The 18,830-nt window shown below is 41.3% G+C and overlaps 1 protein-coding gene across 6 annotated transcripts in view; it reads left to right on the top strand.

Moving 5' to 3' along the window:
- Positions 1-18,830, top strand: part of cadm2b (cell adhesion molecule 2b) — a 128,832-nt gene that overhangs the window by 41,292 nt on the left and 68,710 nt on the right. The window contains exon 1 of one of the 6 annotated variants that reach the window (XM_061781012.1): positions 5,717-5,804. The exons of the other annotated variants lie outside the window; for them this stretch is intronic. Coding sequence (XP_061636996.1) covers positions 5,732-5,804 — 73 coding nt within the window. The 5' untranslated portion in view covers positions 5,717-5,731. Of the gene's footprint in view, positions 1-5,716; positions 5,805-18,830 lie in introns of those variants that run through there. 6 annotated transcript variants of the gene reach the window in all.

Consider the following 18,830-nt stretch of genomic DNA (forward strand, 5'->3'; position numbering starts at 1 on the left):
TAATAAACATTCGGGGGCGCTTAAAGTTCTCTTTGTACTTTCTTCGTAGCAAGAAAGAGGAACGTGAAAGAGCAGACGCCCGGAATGCTGTAACCCTGAACACCCATAATTGTATTTCTAGTTTATTTCATTTTATAACAACTCATTTGAGTTAATAACAAAGTTTTTAAAACCTAAAAATAATCCCCATTTGGAATACATTCACCTGGAACTGTGCAGTTCTATTCTTTTTGTGTCCTGATTACGTATCCCCTTTATGTATTCCTTTGCTCTCCGAGCCCGCTAAAGAACAATATAGGCATACAATATTATCACTGCTTTCCAATAGTCTTTGTTCACGTACGTTGAACACTACACTGGGCAGCATTGTCTTCCCACGCACAATCCGAGTCCCATTTTTTTCATTTTTCAACATCGGTGCAGCTAATACAACAAGTGCACGGTGCAGGTTTCATTTGCACTGTAAGCTCTTCTGAGGCCATTGGCGGCTCATTTACTGCACAATACGACTCCGGTTACACGGAGGCAGATGGTTTCATTTGTATGTGGCCGTTAAAGCGCACGTCTGCCTCGCCCGAGCCGCTTATTTGCATTTAAATGTGTTTGACCTTGACACCGTGCGCACGCCGCACGCCCAGCTCCCTCTTTCGTGGCGCCGCACCTTTAATTGGCTGATTATTTGGAGTTTTGGGCCGCAGCCTGCGTTATTATACTTTGTTTACGCTCGACAGGAGATCGGTTAAGCGTCTCTGTGAGTTGGAGGCTAATGAACGTAGTCATTTTAAATTAGAGGACTGAAAGATTTTGCGGCTTTCGGTTCAGCTCGTCCGGGGGTCTCTCGTTTTTACGCCCGATGCCCTCCTGGGACAGGGAATCGAGCCTGCGCCGTCTTCGTTAAAGGCAGCAGCTTGTAGCGCTACACCACCAGTGCGATTAGAGGGCCGACAGTAAAAGTGTAAAAGTTGCTTATTTATGCAAGCGGGTCAAAATGAGGTAGCTAAATTAAGCCTTTACACTGCTATTTATGATACGGGTACACCGCAAACCAGAAAGAATGTAATATGACGTATTTATTTGATTAGATGATGTATAAAAGTGGGTTTAAAAGGTCTACGCATCCCTGGTCAAATGACAGGTTTGTGTGATATGAAAAAAAAAAAAAAAAAAAAGTATGACCAAGAAATGCCATTTTAAACCTTTACGACCGTTATTGTGACGGTTTTTAAATCTCTTTGAGCGGGGATGTACAAATAAACAACTGAAATAATGTGGTTGCGCAAGTGCGCACACCCTCTTATCACCGAGATGTGGCTGTGTTTTGAAGTAACCGATCACACTCAAACTCGTGTTAAATGGGAGTCACACCTGCCACGATTTAAAGTGCCTCATATTAACCCAAAAAGGATTTTCAGATGCTCTAGTAGGCTTTTCCTGACATTTTTGGGTTTGCCTTCTATCAGAAGCCTGAAGGTTTCGTGCTAACACTGACTGCTATTTGGAACTGTTTATAATTCCTTTCACCTTGCTCAGGTTCCACTTAAAGACAAACAGTCCCAAAGCATTGTTACGGTCCAATTAATCCAACGTTGAATTTTTATGAGGTAGTTCCAAATAGCAGTCGCTGCAAAACGTTCAGGCTTCTGCTAGAAAGCAAAAAAAAAATGTTACAATGTGTGCTCAGTCCCATTTAAAGTGAGTTTGAATGTGACAAGAGGGGTGTGCATACTTTGGCAACCACATTATTTCCGTTGTTTATTTTTACTACCCCTCTCAAAAAGATTGTCTTGTTTTTTTTTTTGGGGGGAGTTGTACAGGTTATAGGTCAAATTAATTAAGTGTAGAAAAGGTTTTGAAATGGTTTGTCTAATTTTTCTGTATCGCAAAAACCTGGCATTTGAACAGGGGTGTGTCGACTTTTTATATGCACTTTAATTAAGGCCGTCACTCCAATTGCCAGCTAGTCATCATAACCGCCACCTCGCCTGATAGAAATAGACAGAACAGAAAGGAGAAATAATCCGGAAAGTCAGGAAAGTGGTTCCAATGGGCGAATGCGAAGAGCTCCAGTGTTTGTTTGCTTCCTGGCGAGCTGGCGACACAGACGGGCGGGGAAAAAAAAAAAAAAAAAAAGGCGAGGCAGCCATCAGTCTAATTTCAGGTAGCATCAATATTGGAAGGAGACGGAAATTGGTCTCTCTGGACTTTCCCTGATGAAAGCGTGTGAAATAGCTGAGCTGGTACGCACCTCTTGCTCACATCCGAGTGCTGATTGCGCGACGGATCGTCTGCGCCTCTCAGCTCTAATTGACGCTCGGCTGAAAAGGAGACTGTTTATTTGCATGCCGAGGGTCCCTGATCCTGCGCAGGTGCGAGGCGGAGGCGGAGGCGGCTGCGGCAGAGGTGCGGCGAAGGCGCCGCTTAACGCCCGAACCCTCGGCGTTTGCATTCAGAGGATAGCGCTCTTTGGTGAGGGGATGAATGAAGCGCATTTAAATGTGCTCATCTACAGATGGAAATGTTAATAAGAAGCGTTTACGCCGCTTCAAATGACAAATGTTGAAACCGAGACAGAGGCCGCGCTATAATCTCAAATGTCAGGGCACCTCTTGGTCTTATTTCAACTTTTATGAGACTTTTATTGCAGCGCCGGCTTCCCTGCAGGAGGTCAGAATGAAGCAAAGGATGCTTCTCTCTCTTTTCTCTGTGCTCGTAAAGCCTTCGTGCGTTATGTACTTATTTGGGGTTTTAGCTTCAATGGGATTTGGCGCTGCATCGTGTCTATGTGCGCCATAGCTTCAACTTTTGTCATGTACTTATGGTATCAATGTTCGATACCTTCTATTTTATATTTGACGAATTGTCTTACATTTTACAATATATATTGTATATATTTGTATGTTTCCAACTTGTATTTTAATTCTATTAAGTTTATGATTTAACTATTATTATTATTATTATACAATCCAAATACTATATATTGTTATATACATTGTCAGAATGTTTTATGTAAATTCTATTAATTAAATCTTCATATTTAATATTTGTATTAATGTTTGTCTTCATTGTTTTATTTTAATTCAAAATAATTTTAACTTGTATTTATTATATTATTCTATATTATGTATACATATTCAGTAGTTTATTAGTTAAACTTATTAAATAATACGTATCATATACATTACCATAACTTTTTATGCTTATATGATTGATAATTAATTAGCTAATATTGTAAAACTATTTCGTATAGTGTATGTTGTACTTCATTTTGATTAAAAATAACTTTATTATTAAATTATTACTAAAGTATTCAAAATGAAAAATCTTGTTTTTTATGTTTTTACAGTATTAATTGTATTTTATATTATTATATACATTTTCATGAGTCAGTTTTTCCACATTATATTATTATATTATTTTTCATATTGTCAATTTCCATATTATTTTCATATTATTCCATTGTTTTTCTATAATTCTATAATTTCAATGTTATTTTTTTTCTTTTTCTTTACATAAATATAAATGAGTCATATATTTGTATATATTAATTGATCAACTCATGGTTTATTATTTTTTAGTATTTAGTATTATTTGTAATCATTTCATTAGATTTTTATGATTTTACATTGTGTAAATTTGCATGAATTGATACATTTTTTTCACATGATCATATTTCGATTTATTCATATCATGAATTATTATTTATCTTTTTCTTGAGACTTATTGCAGTCTTCTCTGAAGGAGGTCAACTTGAAGCAAAGTTTTCTTCTTTTTATGTGTTTGTCCTCGTAAAGCTTTCATGTGGTAGCTACCAAATTTTGTTTCGTTTTGAATTCAACATTAAATATGCGTTTTGACGCCTTCCTCATGGCATCTCTCCATCGTGTTTGTTGTCGCCGCGCCGCCACCATCTGGCTGCGCCGCGGCGACACTCGCAGGCTTTCCGGGAATAGACGACGATTCCGGGAGAAAAAGCTCATTAAAGCTTCAGCCACATCGCAACGGTTTTTGCAGACATATGACTATCGGATCATCAACTCGGTGAATTTGTGAACTGCGATTATGTTTGGTGATCGGCGGTGTCTTCGTGTTTCGTACGACGCCGTCGGAACACGCCGATTTCTCCGATTCACCTATCGTCTAGCATCGTTTGAGAGGTGTGGTTTATCGGCCATTATTTCATGCGAGACTTTGAAAAGAAAAAGTGTCCGAAATTAGATTTTTGTTTGTCAAAATAAACGGTACGGGCCACGCTGCTGTCATATTTAATAACTTGAACCAGAAGGAGTGCAAAGAAAACTGCTTGTGTTGAGGACACGCATGCGGTCCCCATAGAGTGTCGAGGATGCTGCTGGGCTTGCAACGCTGCACCTGAGCTCCATAAAAAGCATCCAAGAGGAAAGATTTCAATACACATTCTGTGATTGACAACAGCTTGGTTGCTGCAGAATCCAGCCAAGGTGCATCTGAATTTTCAGAGCTGGTGGAAGATAACGAAAAAAGAAAAAAAAAAAACAGGAGAGTGTGGGCTCTTTATTCATTATTTCTGCACGTTTAAAGTAAAGGAATGATGTTTTGGAAAGATTTGGGAGTGTTAAAGCTAACATCCATCATACAAGTGAAGCTGAATTGAGATCGAAGCTTTTTACGAGACTATACGCCGATATGATCGGCTGAATCGGTATTGGCCGATAATTAGCATTTTATGCTGATCGGCTGATCGTCTTTCATGTCATAATTCGCTGATCCGATCAATTACGTCATTAATCAAACGTCAAAAGCGCGTTTCATTTTTAGCTTTGTCACGTGTCTTTTGACGCAGTACTGTAAATATCTGACCGCCAATCAAAAAAACATGTCGGCGGTGTGGGACAGACAACACGTAAAACATAGTCAGACTACAAGACAAATTTGGTCTTTCACGGTTGCACTATGTCAGACTCCTGCAGTAAAATCTTGTATTCCGATACCACCGCATCCCGTCTTTTACGATCACTGGGCTCTATCTTGTCAACTCAAATGCGACCGGATAGGCTCGTTACCGTGGCGACGACAACAACAACGGATCACGCCGTGTGTGTTGTACGAACAAAATGGGAAAAACGTGCGGTGATGGTCACAGGTGCTCGGGGAGGACGTTCGTTTAAGGCTCGCTCGAGGTACGTTCCCGTACTTTTAATACGATACGGCTCGCAAGCAGGCAACAAAACGTTATGAAGCCTAGCAAGCTAGTGCTAGCACTAACGGTTGTACGTAAACATGCCAGCGTTCTGTCGAATCATGCGCTAACGTTTTGGTGTGTGTGAAGTAATTTAATAACAATAATTGAATTACAGTAAGTTTGCACCTGAGGTGGGATGTAACACATTTACTCGGTTACCTTTACTCAAGTCACATTTTCCATAAATTGTACTTCCGTACTTTTTTACTTTTACTTGAGTATTTATGTGAAGAAGGATCGATCATTTTACTCCGTTACAATGATCGACATGCCGTTCGCTACTTTTATTTATTCATTCTTGCTTGTGCGCGTTTATTATTAGACTCCATCTTCGACTTCCGCGTAAGGTGCCCGTTGCGCCAATCAAATGGGATCACCAATGTCATTTGACTCCAATTCACCAATCAGACGACACAAGGCAGTCACATGACCGCCTACGTAGCCTTCGCGAGCCAATCAAAATGACTCATTTTGTGTTTACTTTCCGGACTCCGAAAAAACAAGAGCTTTATCATGCAGCTCTTAAATTGTGACTGCCCAAACTTGGATATTTCAGCCCACCTCGACCTCGAGAAAACACCTTGCGGTAAGTTGCAGATGTTTGTCTTGTTGTTTTGGCGGTGGCTATGGCAACATTAGCACTATCGCTATGGTGTCACACACGCACGCGCACGCGCACACACAATCAATAGGTCTGGTCAGCCAACAGCTTCTTCATGAAGTCATTATAATAACGAATAAAGCAAATAATGTTTCTGTAGGGCCCAATGTATGTGTTGTTGGTTTTTGGGCAGTTAAAAACATCGAAATGGTGTCCACTCCCATATATTATTATTTTATTTATTTTATTTGATGTTCATGCTCTGATTTAAAAAAAAAAAAAAAAATAATAATAATAATCAGAAGTTACTCACAAGTTACTCTTTACTTGAGTAGTTTTTTCATTGAGCACTTTCTTACTGTTACTCAAGTAAATATTTGGATGACTGCTTTTTACTTTTACTTGAGTCATAGTAATCTAAAGTAACAGTACTCTTACTTGAGTACAATATCTGGCTACCCTACCCACCTCTGGTTAGCACCCATTATTTCTGTCATGTTGTAATGTTGCAGATACTCAGTATACAGTACACAAGTGCATACAGTAAATGAAAAAGTCATTTAAATAGCTGTATTGCTCCATCTTGTGATCGGTTATCATTTTTTTTTTTTTTTAAACTCGGCCTCAGAAATCCTGATCGTGTAACGCTTGATTTTTACCTTTCAACTGTATACATTTCTACCGAGGATATATTCACTCCTTGCAAAAAGTTTTGGATATGTGACTTTTAGGTGAAATTTCAGGATGATCCTAATTTGAACTTGAATTTAATTGTTGAATCTTTCAGGGCTTTCTGCACAACTTGCTGCAGGCGTTTTTTCTATTTCCTTTCTGTTACTCTTCCAGTCTGTGCCACAAACCCTCTCGCAAAGTGTCGTCTCGGTCTCGTGATGTCAAAATGTGAACAGCGCGATGAAGGGGACTGTCTAAACGACGTACTTCTGGTCTCACCAGCGATGGGCAAATTCATTCCCGGTGAGCTTCCTGCTCCCGTTCAAAATGAGCGGACAGAAAAACGCGAGTGCTTTGACTGCCAGAAAAATGTGTAAATGTAATGTGAGGGATAATTTCACTGTAGCCCGAAGATGCTTCATTTCAAATGTCATAAAAATGCGCTTCTGCTCACAAAGACATTTTTTTTCTTCCTCTTACTAAATCCAGTGCGAACTGAATTGTGACTTTAAGACCAGGCTACGTATAAGTCTGTGAGTTTTTGCTGTACCATTACACCGATATAAAGGTTTTTTTTTTTTTTTTGTCCAACTTTGATGGATGACACCGGAGCGTTTATAGATTTTGCAGCTTCGTGTTACTTCAGCAGCCTTTTCCTGCCTATCCCGGCTTTTATTTCTATAATTGTTCTTGGCGGTGTCGCGGGTGCGAGCAGAAGAGGACGACGGCGGCTCCGGGGCTCGGCGAGGGCGGCGGACTGTGCGGCTCGCCTCAACCCGCTGTCACTTTGACAGAGTGAATACATTGTGAGAGATAATGGAAACTTTCTGTCGGAATAAAAGAGAGCCTCGCCGCTCGTTCATCAACATCGATTACTGTACAAAGACGACTGCTGAATCGCGGTAAAATAAACAAGGACAACAAAAGTGTGCACTATTTGCCTGTTAGGGGACATCACCTCAATTTGTTTTAAGGTCTCACAGCATCTAAAACCATTGAGCTGCAGGCTCCTATGTGTAATGTGTGTGTGTGTGTGTGTGTGTTTGCCTTGCATCCATCAAACACAGTGCATACAATGGGCTCTGTTTTCATGACAAGCGCAAATCCAGCGCCGCGCTTGGCGAAACTCGGCGAGGAGGCCGGCTGGACAGCGTTTTGGGGAAACGACTCATTCACTAATCCATCTCTTGCCCCCAAATATGCAATTGAGCCAGTTATTCACATGTACACCGCACACGTACATTTAACATTAATGATACACCCTATTGCGTACTGTCAGGTTGACCCGTGTTCGCCCTGTGTTAACTAAAGCCGACGGGGTTTCTCATCCTCATCAGTTTTAGACGTTTGTCTCGTTTGCCCATTATTCTCATTTCTGAGGGCTGGATTTCGTTCCGTAAACTGCACGTGTCTGTGCTGAGTCTATGGTATAAACTCGAGACAGAATTTGAGACAACAAAATCAGCCGGTTAGCATTCCCGATTAGTATTAATGCTCGAGCAATTAGCTTTTTGGGTAAAAAAACCAAAAAAAAACCACGAACTACCATTGAGCTCACGCGTACATGATGTTATACTGTGAGTAGATTGAACAGCTAATTTGTGTCTTAAAAATCACTTACAGACGCTCCTCTGCTGTTTTTGACAGAGTTTATCAGTGGCACAACACTCCGTCTCGTCTAGTTATTCGATTATTATTTCCTTTTTTTACTAATTATTTTTTTTTAAATCCCAGCCCTAACTTCTTCTTCTTCTTCTTATTTCGTTGTGGTATCTTTTCTCTGATGAAACAACAGTGACCACATGATGATGATGATGATGATGATGATGACTTTGGGGTGATGCGTCAGGGTGATGGAGGTGTTAAGAGGCGAGCGTTTTTCAGACGTTTTTATGGCCTCGACGTGCTTTTACAACCACTTTGGCAGCACTTTGAGCACCAAGGTCACAGCGGTAAGGTAATGTTAATGTTATTTTCCCATACATTTGAAGTGAAAGTGGTGGTTAAAAAAACCAGAACTATTCTGAAGATTTTTATGAAGATAATTTATAGGCAACTATACATGACTTAGTCATATATCAACAGAATACAGTACCATACAATAGATGCTCAATATTCAGATACATTATAACAGTGATTCTCAACTGGTGGGTCGGGACCAAAAAGTGGGTTGCGGACCCATAACGGGTGGGTCGCGAAGAGGTGGTACCGACATGAATTTGTTTCGAGGTTACGAATGGCGCGCAATGAACTAGTTTGCGTAGCGGCGTAAGAATACGTGGTCACATGGCACAAGAAGGAACCCTCGTTGAATGCCGTACTTTTATTGTTCTTCACTTCTGTAAAGGTTGGTCACGATAGTAGGAAAATGCGTGTTCCGGGGGTGACAACGGTTGAGAACCACGGCATTACAGTTTCATCCCAAATGTAATTTATGACACATGGAAAATGTCGACTTTCTGGAAGCAGCTCCTCTTGTAATTATCTCTAATTAGCTCCGTGACATTTTCCGGCAAATCTTGAGTACAAACATGTAATTAATTTCTTATCACAAAGTAAATAAAGCGAAGGAGTTCACGACCCCGTCAGAGTCGCGTTCAGCCGGAGGAAAGCTTCCCGCCGGAGTCGTTTTTACCTTTCAAGCGTTTAAGCGATGATGCTGCTGGTATCGAGAAGCCTGCGTCAGAGTGAGATATCTCCTCTGGTGCGGTTTTCTACTCCACGCTGTGATGAAGCTTTGAGGTTTTTATCGTGCTCGCCAGAAACACGAGATCCACTTTCGCATGTGACCGCGATGACTTGATTACGAATTGCAGCTTCTCTAAATCCAGACTTGGCATTGTGTCCAATTGTGACCAGGCATTTATGCGTCGTGGTCATTTGTCACGTATTATATTGTCATGTTGTGTTTTCAACGTGCTTAAAATTTGACATATAAGAATGAAAAACTAAGAAAAAAAAAATGTTAGATATCTTTTTGCGATGTGTTTTGGTCTTTTAAATGATTTAAATATTCTCAATGATCATTTTTTGATTTTATTTATAGAATATTCATATTTTTGTTTCATTCTTTTTTTCATTTGTCCATTTTACTTTTTGAAACGTATTGATTTATATATATTTTTTGTATTTATTGCCATTTTTCCATTGCCCTGGAGAACTAAACATCCTAAACGATGCCTAAAGTGCTTGAATGTGACTTTGACAAAATACATTTTTGACCTCGCTATTCAGCAAAAAGTTTGAATGCAACATGGCAGCAGGGCAGTCACATTAGAGCATTCAAATGTGAGTTCATTAAACACGCTGGAATCAGGCGGGGAGGAAAACAAATACGTCCTTCACACCGACGACTACGAGACGCCATCGGCAGATTGCGCAAGACCGCGCGGCAGCAAAGCGACCAACAAAAGTGCGCGGCGATGATTGTTTGCTCGTGAAACAGACACAAATGTTTGCATTCATGTCTCAATATTTGCTGGACTTTTTTCGTCATTTGTTGGCTGGGAAACGAGGAACTCTAATGGCGCCGGGTAGATGCTGGACTGGCGTGTGTACATTTTCATTCATGATGACTGAAAGAGGTTTGCAGGGCGGTTTTTGACATTGTCGAAAGTTAACAAATGCAGCTTTTGGTTTTTTTGCTCTAGGGCTCCCGCTCAGGTTGTGACATGTTATTATTTATATAGAAATCATTTTGTCACTGATGGATAGACATTTTCGTTTGTAATTCTGCTCTGAAACCTCCCGTCCAAGACATTATTCCAAAGGCCAAATGTCTCGAAACTATACTGCGGTTTCTCTACGATGTTGATTGGCTTACTCTGTGTCATCAAATCGGTGGTCTCATTAAATCTACTGTATATTTACCTTTATGATGAATTAATCGTTTTATGCAACGTTGGGCCTATGAAGTTTTGTGTGCTTTTAGAAGTGCATTTGCCCCCAAATTTGGGATCAGATTTTGTGTACTCTGGTTACACTGTACACTGGAGAAAAAAAAAAAAAAAAAAAAAAAAAAAACTTACATTTTGTTGCACATGATTAAAATGTGGTAAACTTTCCTCCTCTTTTCTGAAAAAGAGAAAAATCAAATAATATATTTTTAACACATTTTAATCATGTACCACCGATGGACTTTCCTTTTCAGGGTAGTATTTTTTTATTTTTTATTTTTTGGCATGATTACGATTTCACCATTCTAGAAGTTCATTTGACTAAAGATCCAGTCAGCATCATCACGCTATATTTATATGCTTGTATTTAAAGCACCCAGAGCATATTGTACGACCTCAGGTTCCACTGTAGTCTTTTATTAAACTCATTATTAAAATCGTGGTCCTGCTACGTTTAGTTTTTATGGTTCAGGTTTTTAGTGTGGTGAGCCAATTGTCCAACCTCAGGGTCCGGTGTAGTTTTGTGGCATTGCTGAAACGTGATTTCAACATTTATCGACGTTCATATGATTCAGTATTCATTCAGCATGGTCATAGTGTGTTTTTTTTTTTTTTTTTAATACATTTTACGGTCTTGTTTTGAGCCAATTATAGTAAATGAAACATTCATTCATTTCCAGTCGACAATGGTGGGCGAAACATTCTGTCGGATGGCACATTCAATTATGTCGGAATCGTCAGGAGCTTTGGGCCACGGATTGTCAACTGATGTTGAATAATTGGATTAGGACAATAATAGGAGCGAGGATATATTTCTTTGTCCTGTGTGACAGATCTTTTAATGGGAGATGAGACCCGAGCAGGCCATTAGCCAGATGGGCCGCCGTAACTTCATCTCCAAATGATGTCTTTAGTGCGGGCAAACGGCCTAATTAGCAATCGCGATACAGCACGTTCAAGTGGAAATGAATGCTACGCGTCTCTGGTGTGTCAACGTGCGTCGTCACGTGTCCGACTAGTTTGGCTCCAATTGAAGTGAATGGGGAAAGAAATGATGCCCACTCGCTTTGTGGCATTATTGCGCTAAAACTCTCTGGTCCATAAAGCGTGTTGATTCCCGTCATCTGGACTCGTATCATAGGGATCATTTGTTTTATTGACCAACATTCATTTAGTTGTGACAAGCGGTTCTGTTGACTCAGGAAGTAATGGACCAAATATGTTTGGAGGTTAAAACTTCAATAAACATCTAACCACCGCTTGGGATTTGTAAAATGAGCGTACCAAATTACTGCCAATGGTTGACAAATATGACTTTCTTTTTTTTGTTTTTGTAAATAATTGGTACAAAATGATAATGTCTTGCAGGCGTACTCTTAGTTTAACATCAACACCGAAGCCAAACTCAACATGAGCCGAAATCGCAAGAAATGAGCAAGGAAGAGGAGAGATTGTAGCGAGCAGATGCACGGGATGCAGTTTGCAAGGTCTTCTGACCAACATAGCGGCTGCTGTCAAACATGACCTCATGACAAGCATTCAGTTGTTGAATTACTTCCAACGCGGCGTTCAGAATGACCTTGCAAAATGAGCCACATGCTGCTACACCAAGACTTAAGACAGAGTTTGACAAAGTAGACATCGTGCCTTGACTCGCGATGATAATGTCTTGCGGGCAAATGTTTTCTCGTAACGACTTTATTCCTTGCAAAAAAAGAAATAAAATAAAAAAATACAGGAGAGCGAGAGAGCAACACGTACAACGTGAATAATCTTGGGCAGTGAACCACATGCTGCGACATGCCGTACGCCCACATTGTCGCTGCAAAGTTTGTGTCTTTCTTGTGAATCTTGACAGAAAGTCCGACCAAGGTGACACATGGCACAGCCTTGGCCGATCCGTCCGCTGCGCATGCGAGTCACATCCGTCGCCCTTCGGCGTGAGCGTAAGTGTGAGTGATGATGTTGTAGGCCGATGATTAAGTGCGGATCCGTCCATTGTGTTTCCCCGCCTCCCGCTCGAGACGACCCCTGCATAACAATCAGGACGGCGATCAATTATTTATTTCATATTCTTCCCGGCTCCGAATGATTGAAGCGGCAATATACTGGGCGTGGTACATTTTCAGTGTGCTGTATCATCCCCCGTAGAACCCCTTGATCCATTTTCCCCAATACGCGTTGCTTTCTTTCATGATATATAATGATGATTTCAGCATTACAATGGTGACCTCTGTTTGGTTAGAAACCTTCTGACAAAAACGAATCTCCTTTTTGAGGGCCTCAATAAGCCTGAAAACGCAGCAATTTTGGCAAGTTGGCGTATTCTGATGAGCGTGTATGTAATTTAGGGGGTCCCCCCCCCCCCCCCCCCATCACTCACACAGTAGCGCCCCCTGGAAAGTTAGAGGAAAAAAAAAAACCTTAGTTTCACAAGTCAACATTGAGTTCAGTAGACGTCTGTCATAAGAGGACGCATGGAAAAGTCTCAAGGACTCAACGCCCCAAAGGAGACAGGAGTTCAGCCATTTTGATTTGAAGCACCCGTTTTCCAAATTGCAAATTCCAAGATTTGTACTGTGACATATTCCTACGAAGAAAGTTCACCCAACTTTAAACACATGAACGAGGACATGGGGATGATTTTTGGTTTGTTTTTGTTTTCCCCCTCTGACACTAATTATACCGACATTTGTGAAATTGGGTCGACATGTCCAATATGTCTAACATAACCGGACGCCTGAAAAAGTCTTAAGGACACATAATTGAACAGGATGTCCAGCATTTTGGTTCTAAAGCAGCACATTTGCCCAAATGGGCAGGTCAATTGGCAGATGCGGACATATCTATCATAACAGGCAGGACACCCGAAATACTTTAAAGACCCGTGCCAGAAATTGAACAGGAAGGTTTGATGTGAAACAGGCATTTTGGGGCCCGTTCCAGGGCTCGTACGTTGCCCAAATGAGCCAATAGGAAGCGGCTATCCTCTATAGATGGCCGATGCTACGTTTCCAAGCTTTATTGCCTGCTTCCTCTAATGCGAGCGGAGCACGTTATCAAGGTTTGATGAGTTATGCTTCAATTTTACTTCTGAATTGCTTGTACGCAAGTGCCTGTGAAGGTTATTTCCTTCATAATTCATTTGGTTTTTTTTGTATTTGGAGATAGCATCACAATTTGCCATTAATAAGGAAGCACTTCTCCCCTTTTTCGCCCGAGAGTAAAAATAAAGTGATTAGCATGCTTATTTATTCTTCTGAGATAGCAACGATCACAAATTCCCACCCACCATACTTGTGGGGGGGGGAAATCCATTTGTTGTGACAGATGCTCGTTTTCAGGCGCATCAGCCAAAGCTCAGCATGATTATCTGGACCGTCACGCTAGACTTGTGCTTTCCTGCTTTAGTTGTCAGACCGACCGAATTGTTCATTTGGCACGTTGATGAATCATCATCTGCGCTCACAGTGACGGGGAACGTGTTTACCAACATGAAAACGAAGCTTTCCCAATGCTGACTATCACGCAAACGTGCTTCTCTTCATGGCAAAGCAAGAACCGTGTTGGTTTTGATGATGCCCTTGGGTCCAAAGACATATTGTACTTGTTCTTTCAACCATTTTCTTTTTTTTTTTCTTTTTTAACCAAGCCAAAGGTTATGAGCCCCTTTCCCACTGGCAAGCGAAACTCTCTTTTTCAGCGCTGCTTTTGTGTAGCGCTGCATTTCCCAGAATCCCACACTCGCCGCCTGCAACTCTTCTTAAGCGCAGCCATGTGTTTCGTTTACATGTTTATTTCACAATGCCATGGCAGGCCTGTTCATAAATTAACTGAATTTTGAGCGAGCATACGACCACACCGTGCAGTGTGCTTGTGAATAACGGACTCTTTTGCATGTTTTGGTATAAGAGGTGGATTATTGACAGAACATTTGTTTTATCAAACATTTATTCAGCAAGAGTATCTGTGTAATTTATTGATATTTGGGGGGAATGTACGAAATATCGCCATTTAAACACAACCTGTTCTGTGTTAGCGTTGTATGTTGTTGAAAAATGTATTTAAGAAATTGAGAAAGGCTACCAAACATGTTTTTGGAATGTGGGAAGAAGCCAGGCTACCCGGAGAAAACCTATTAAGCTCTGAGTGCACTATTTCTGACTTTCCGAGCAGTCTCGAATGCACCACGAGAGCCCCATTCATGTTGAAAGATGCCCCACACGAGATGCTCAAATGTGCAGTTTGCGTTTGGCCAAGCCCTGCCCTCCATATTGGAGCTGATAATTACTCGTTTAATCATTTATGTTACTTTCTATCTTTATTCCTCCCCTTCTTCAATTTCTTCTTCTTGCTGGCAGGTGCGTCAGCGTAGAGGTGGCGCCAATGTCATTTTTCACGGGGCATAACGATTGGTGTCACGCAGAAGGTTTTATGGCGGCTTTTAATGGTGTCAAAATGCACGGGATTTACCGAGCGGGAAGGAAAGCAGAATCACATTTATTTACAGATTTAGTCCTCGCAGCGAGCAAATATTCATTTATTGGAGAGGAGATGTCCTAAGAAAGTGAGTGCTAAGAAGAAGAAGCAGATGATTGGCAATCGAATTAACGCTTCAAATCATGGAAAACGTTATTGCAGATGAAAAGTGAGGAAAATGTGGCTAAAAAGGCTAAAAAATAATAGTGAGGAAGATTAAGTTTCGTGAAAGTGAATTGACAAAAATGTGGCAGTTAAGCAATTATGTCATTAGTTGTATTGTGTTGTGTCATGTTTTGAAACAGTACAATACAACACAATGCTATTTTTCTTATTAAAAAGACGTTAAAAAAAAAAAAAACTATTTTCTGGGCAGCTGGAACGGATCAACCACATGTCCATTCATGTCTATGAGGAAGGTTGATTTGAGATACGAACGCGGTCATGTTGCTGATTCGTTGGCAAATTGTGGCAGAGCAAGGAAGTTTCTTGTGTTTGATCATCCCGCTTCCTCTCTTCCTCGCAGATGTTTGAGGCGACGATCAGTTGTTTCGCTACGCCGCTGCCTGGCTTTGTCGGCTGCCGCTCGCTACCTTTGAGGGGGGGGCTTCAATCGCGGCGGAACTTTCATGCAAGCGGTGACCTCTGCGACTTAGCGGCCCATGAGAGAACCATGCGCTACCGCCGACGCTAATCTTGGCTGAGGTCTAAACAGGGAATTTATTAGTATCGCTCGCGTGCATGCATAACAAATTCCTGTCTCGGCTCCCGTTTTGAAGGCTTTTGAGTATTCCGGAGGTGTCAGCAAGGATATTTAGAGGTGAGTTTAATTAGAGCGCGACCCTCCTCTGCCGCGCAGCCAAAAGAATGCATAATAGCTGCGAGACACAAGAAAGCCTCTTCATAAGCTTATCAGGCGTTTTGATTTGTCCACGCCGCCCTCGCATGCCGTTTGTCTGCTGCGAATCACTTCTTTCTCCTATCCAAACTTTATTGGTTTGTGCACGGGCATGTGTGTTTCCAACATCATACAGTAAATAGATTTTGCGGGATTAACACTACAGTAATCCGCGGCATGTTTGCGGTTCGCAATTCACGAATCACAAATCCACGTCGTGCAACGAGATGCCTTCGAAGCCCTGTCTCAATAGGAAAGTAGTGCAGTAATTGGTGTCAAGGACGTATGTTGAAGTGATACATCTCCACGGAGTGTCAGGTTTTGTACATCGGGAAGGAGCTAAGTTTAGCCTGGGTTGTTGGTGGAAGTTACGCAGAGTCATCTGCATGTACACGTGCGCTTAAGGTGCATTTTTTTTTTTCAAACTCATGTAATTTTCAAGGGTAATTTAAGATCAGTAAGATGAACTCGAAACTGTATTTTACAAATATCGAACTAAGATCATAGTTTTTGGTATATTTACATTGTAAACCATCAATATAGGCAATTATAAACATTTTGGGGGGTTGAATTACACAGTTTTTCGCAAATCGTCGCAAAGGCCTTGCATTTGTGTTATTTTCAGTATGGTTCTGGAGTGTACCCACAAGTTCCCACATGTTACATATTGAGTAAGGGGGCAAGAAGTGCCACTGCCTCACGCTAGCCACTTGGTACGCCGTAAACAAACACAGTGCAGGTGGGCCACTGGCAAGCAGACGTCGTGGCTAGCAAAATGCTGTTGGCAGTACGTCAAAAACGTGAAATCATTTGAAACATGAGGCGTCAGACCAACGTGAACATCAGTGCAGCGCGTAAAAAAACAACTCGCGCAGTGTGAACGCTACTTAAAAATCCTCACACAAAAGCAATAAATGTTTTTCTACCATCCTAAGCCCACTCTGTTCAAATTATTATTCTTGCACTTGTCTGCATCCTTCATGTCCTCAAAAGAAGCCAAACTATCAATGTTGCAGTCTCCTCCAAATTCGGACCGCGGTCCGCAAGTTGAAGAGCCGACTTTTAAATAGTGACTCCACCCGTCAATGAAATCGCTTTGTATATAGCCAACAAATTGGAAAGTGCAAATGCACTGTCGTCAATACAGCAACACAGAGTATTTCTCCACTCTGTATGCAAATGCCTGTGAGCAGCGCAAGAGTAACGGGAGAGTCGTCGAAGATCAAAATAACTAAATAAATAAAAACAAAGACGCCTGCAGGGTGTCAGTGCAAATGAAGGGTTGGACTTGCCAAGTTAACATCTCAGCTGTTCAAACATCACAACACGTCCTAGAATTGGGCCAGCTAACAGCTCATGTTGTGCGGCTGCAAAAGCTGCTGTGCGACTTTACTAACTGTGTCTTTAGCAAAGGCTCCTTTCTGTTCCCAGTGCAGAAAGCAAGGTCCATAAAGGCATGCTTGGATGAGTTTGGTGTGGAAGAACAAGAGAACAGAGATGGGTAGCAAGCAGGCCCTCTCTCGAGTCACACGTCAGTGACCTATGACACAACCTGCAGTGATGCCCCAACCTCTAGTAGAGAGTCACAATCTGGAGGGGAGTTCCTCAGGGAAATGTTTGAGGGCTCCTCATCTTCTATGGAAGTTGAACCTTCCCCTTCCTTGAAGCACAGTCAGGTCAAAATTCACAAGGCTCTTAAAACGTTCAACACAAATACACGCATATTCCCAAACACAATTCAACAGAAAGTATTTGCAGGAAAGGGAAAAGTGGGAAACAACTCCAGATTTTTGTCACTCTTAACTTCCTGTAGGTGGAATGGTCCATATATAGACTGCGTAGCGATTTTGGACATTAGCACTCCAACATCCATCAAAAGTAGCAATCAATCAGACACAATTCATTGTGGATTTCCTCAGGGAAATGTTAGAGGTCCACTAATTATCTATGAAGGTTCAAACCCTCCTCGTTCTTGTAGCAAGAAACTCAATTCAAAATTCACAATGATCACATATAACATATGGACATGAGATTCTGACAGACACAGTCCAACATCTTGTAAAAAGTCTTTCCAGAAGAGTGAAAGCTGTGGGAAACATCTCCACAATTTCTGTACCTTTCGACTTCGTCACAAAAGGTATACTATAGTCCTCCAACATGGATCCAAAAGTAACAGTCAGATGCAATTTTGAGTGGCGCTCCTCCGGAAAATGCTAGTCCGTTCGTTGTCAATAAAGTTTGACCCCTCCTTGTCTTTTCGCAAGAGCCTCAACCTCCTGCAACCGACATTATCCCACAGACATGATTTTGTCCAACCCCTAGTGAGGATAAGCGCAACGGAAGATGAATGATTTCTGCTTAGAGTTCCCCAGGGAAATGTTTGAGGTCCATTCGTTTTCTATAAAGGTTGCACACTCCTTTTCTATTGGAGCAATTGTCATGTCTCTCAATAGTTTTATATATTTTAAGTGTATATCACAAAAATGAGCTTGTCCAACATCCATATAAAGTACGAATCGGTCAGACACAATTGGAGAGGAGTTCCTCAGGGAAATTCTTTAAGTCCACTAATTTTCGATAAACTTGAACACTCAATACCTTTATGCCCCCATATTCTTTCCATATAGTGCACAATTCCCAAACCTGAGGAAGAATATGAGACTTTCAGTCTAACACCTCATTCAGTATATCCACTAACAAGCCAATTAACACTTCTGTGTCAGTGTCAATCACAAAAAGGAGTTGGGAGTTTAATTTTTTACGGGACTTTTGCTTGCTTGCCCCCCTGAATGCTAATAACTGCCTAAATGGCATTTTTATGTGGCGGTGAAGCCTCCCCTCCTGTTAAAGACTTTATGTGGACTGAGCTAAAAACGTAGCACACCCTGGAGAGATGTATTTTCCCCGTCAATTTGCTAGATGAGGTGTGAGGATTATTGGGGCTAATCTCCGGAACAATGTAGCGTTGCTCGTGTGAAATTTCTGAGGCCAGCAGTTGCCTTTCACTGCTCCGTTTCCAGTCAAGGACGTTTAGAATTTCCTCATTGTGTGTTCCTATTTTAAGCA

This window comes from Phyllopteryx taeniolatus, chromosome 8, assembly GCF_024500385.1.
Source record: "Phyllopteryx taeniolatus isolate TA_2022b chromosome 8, UOR_Ptae_1.2, whole genome shotgun sequence".
Taxonomy (NCBI): Eukaryota; Metazoa; Chordata; class Actinopteri; order Syngnathiformes; family Syngnathidae; genus Phyllopteryx; species Phyllopteryx taeniolatus.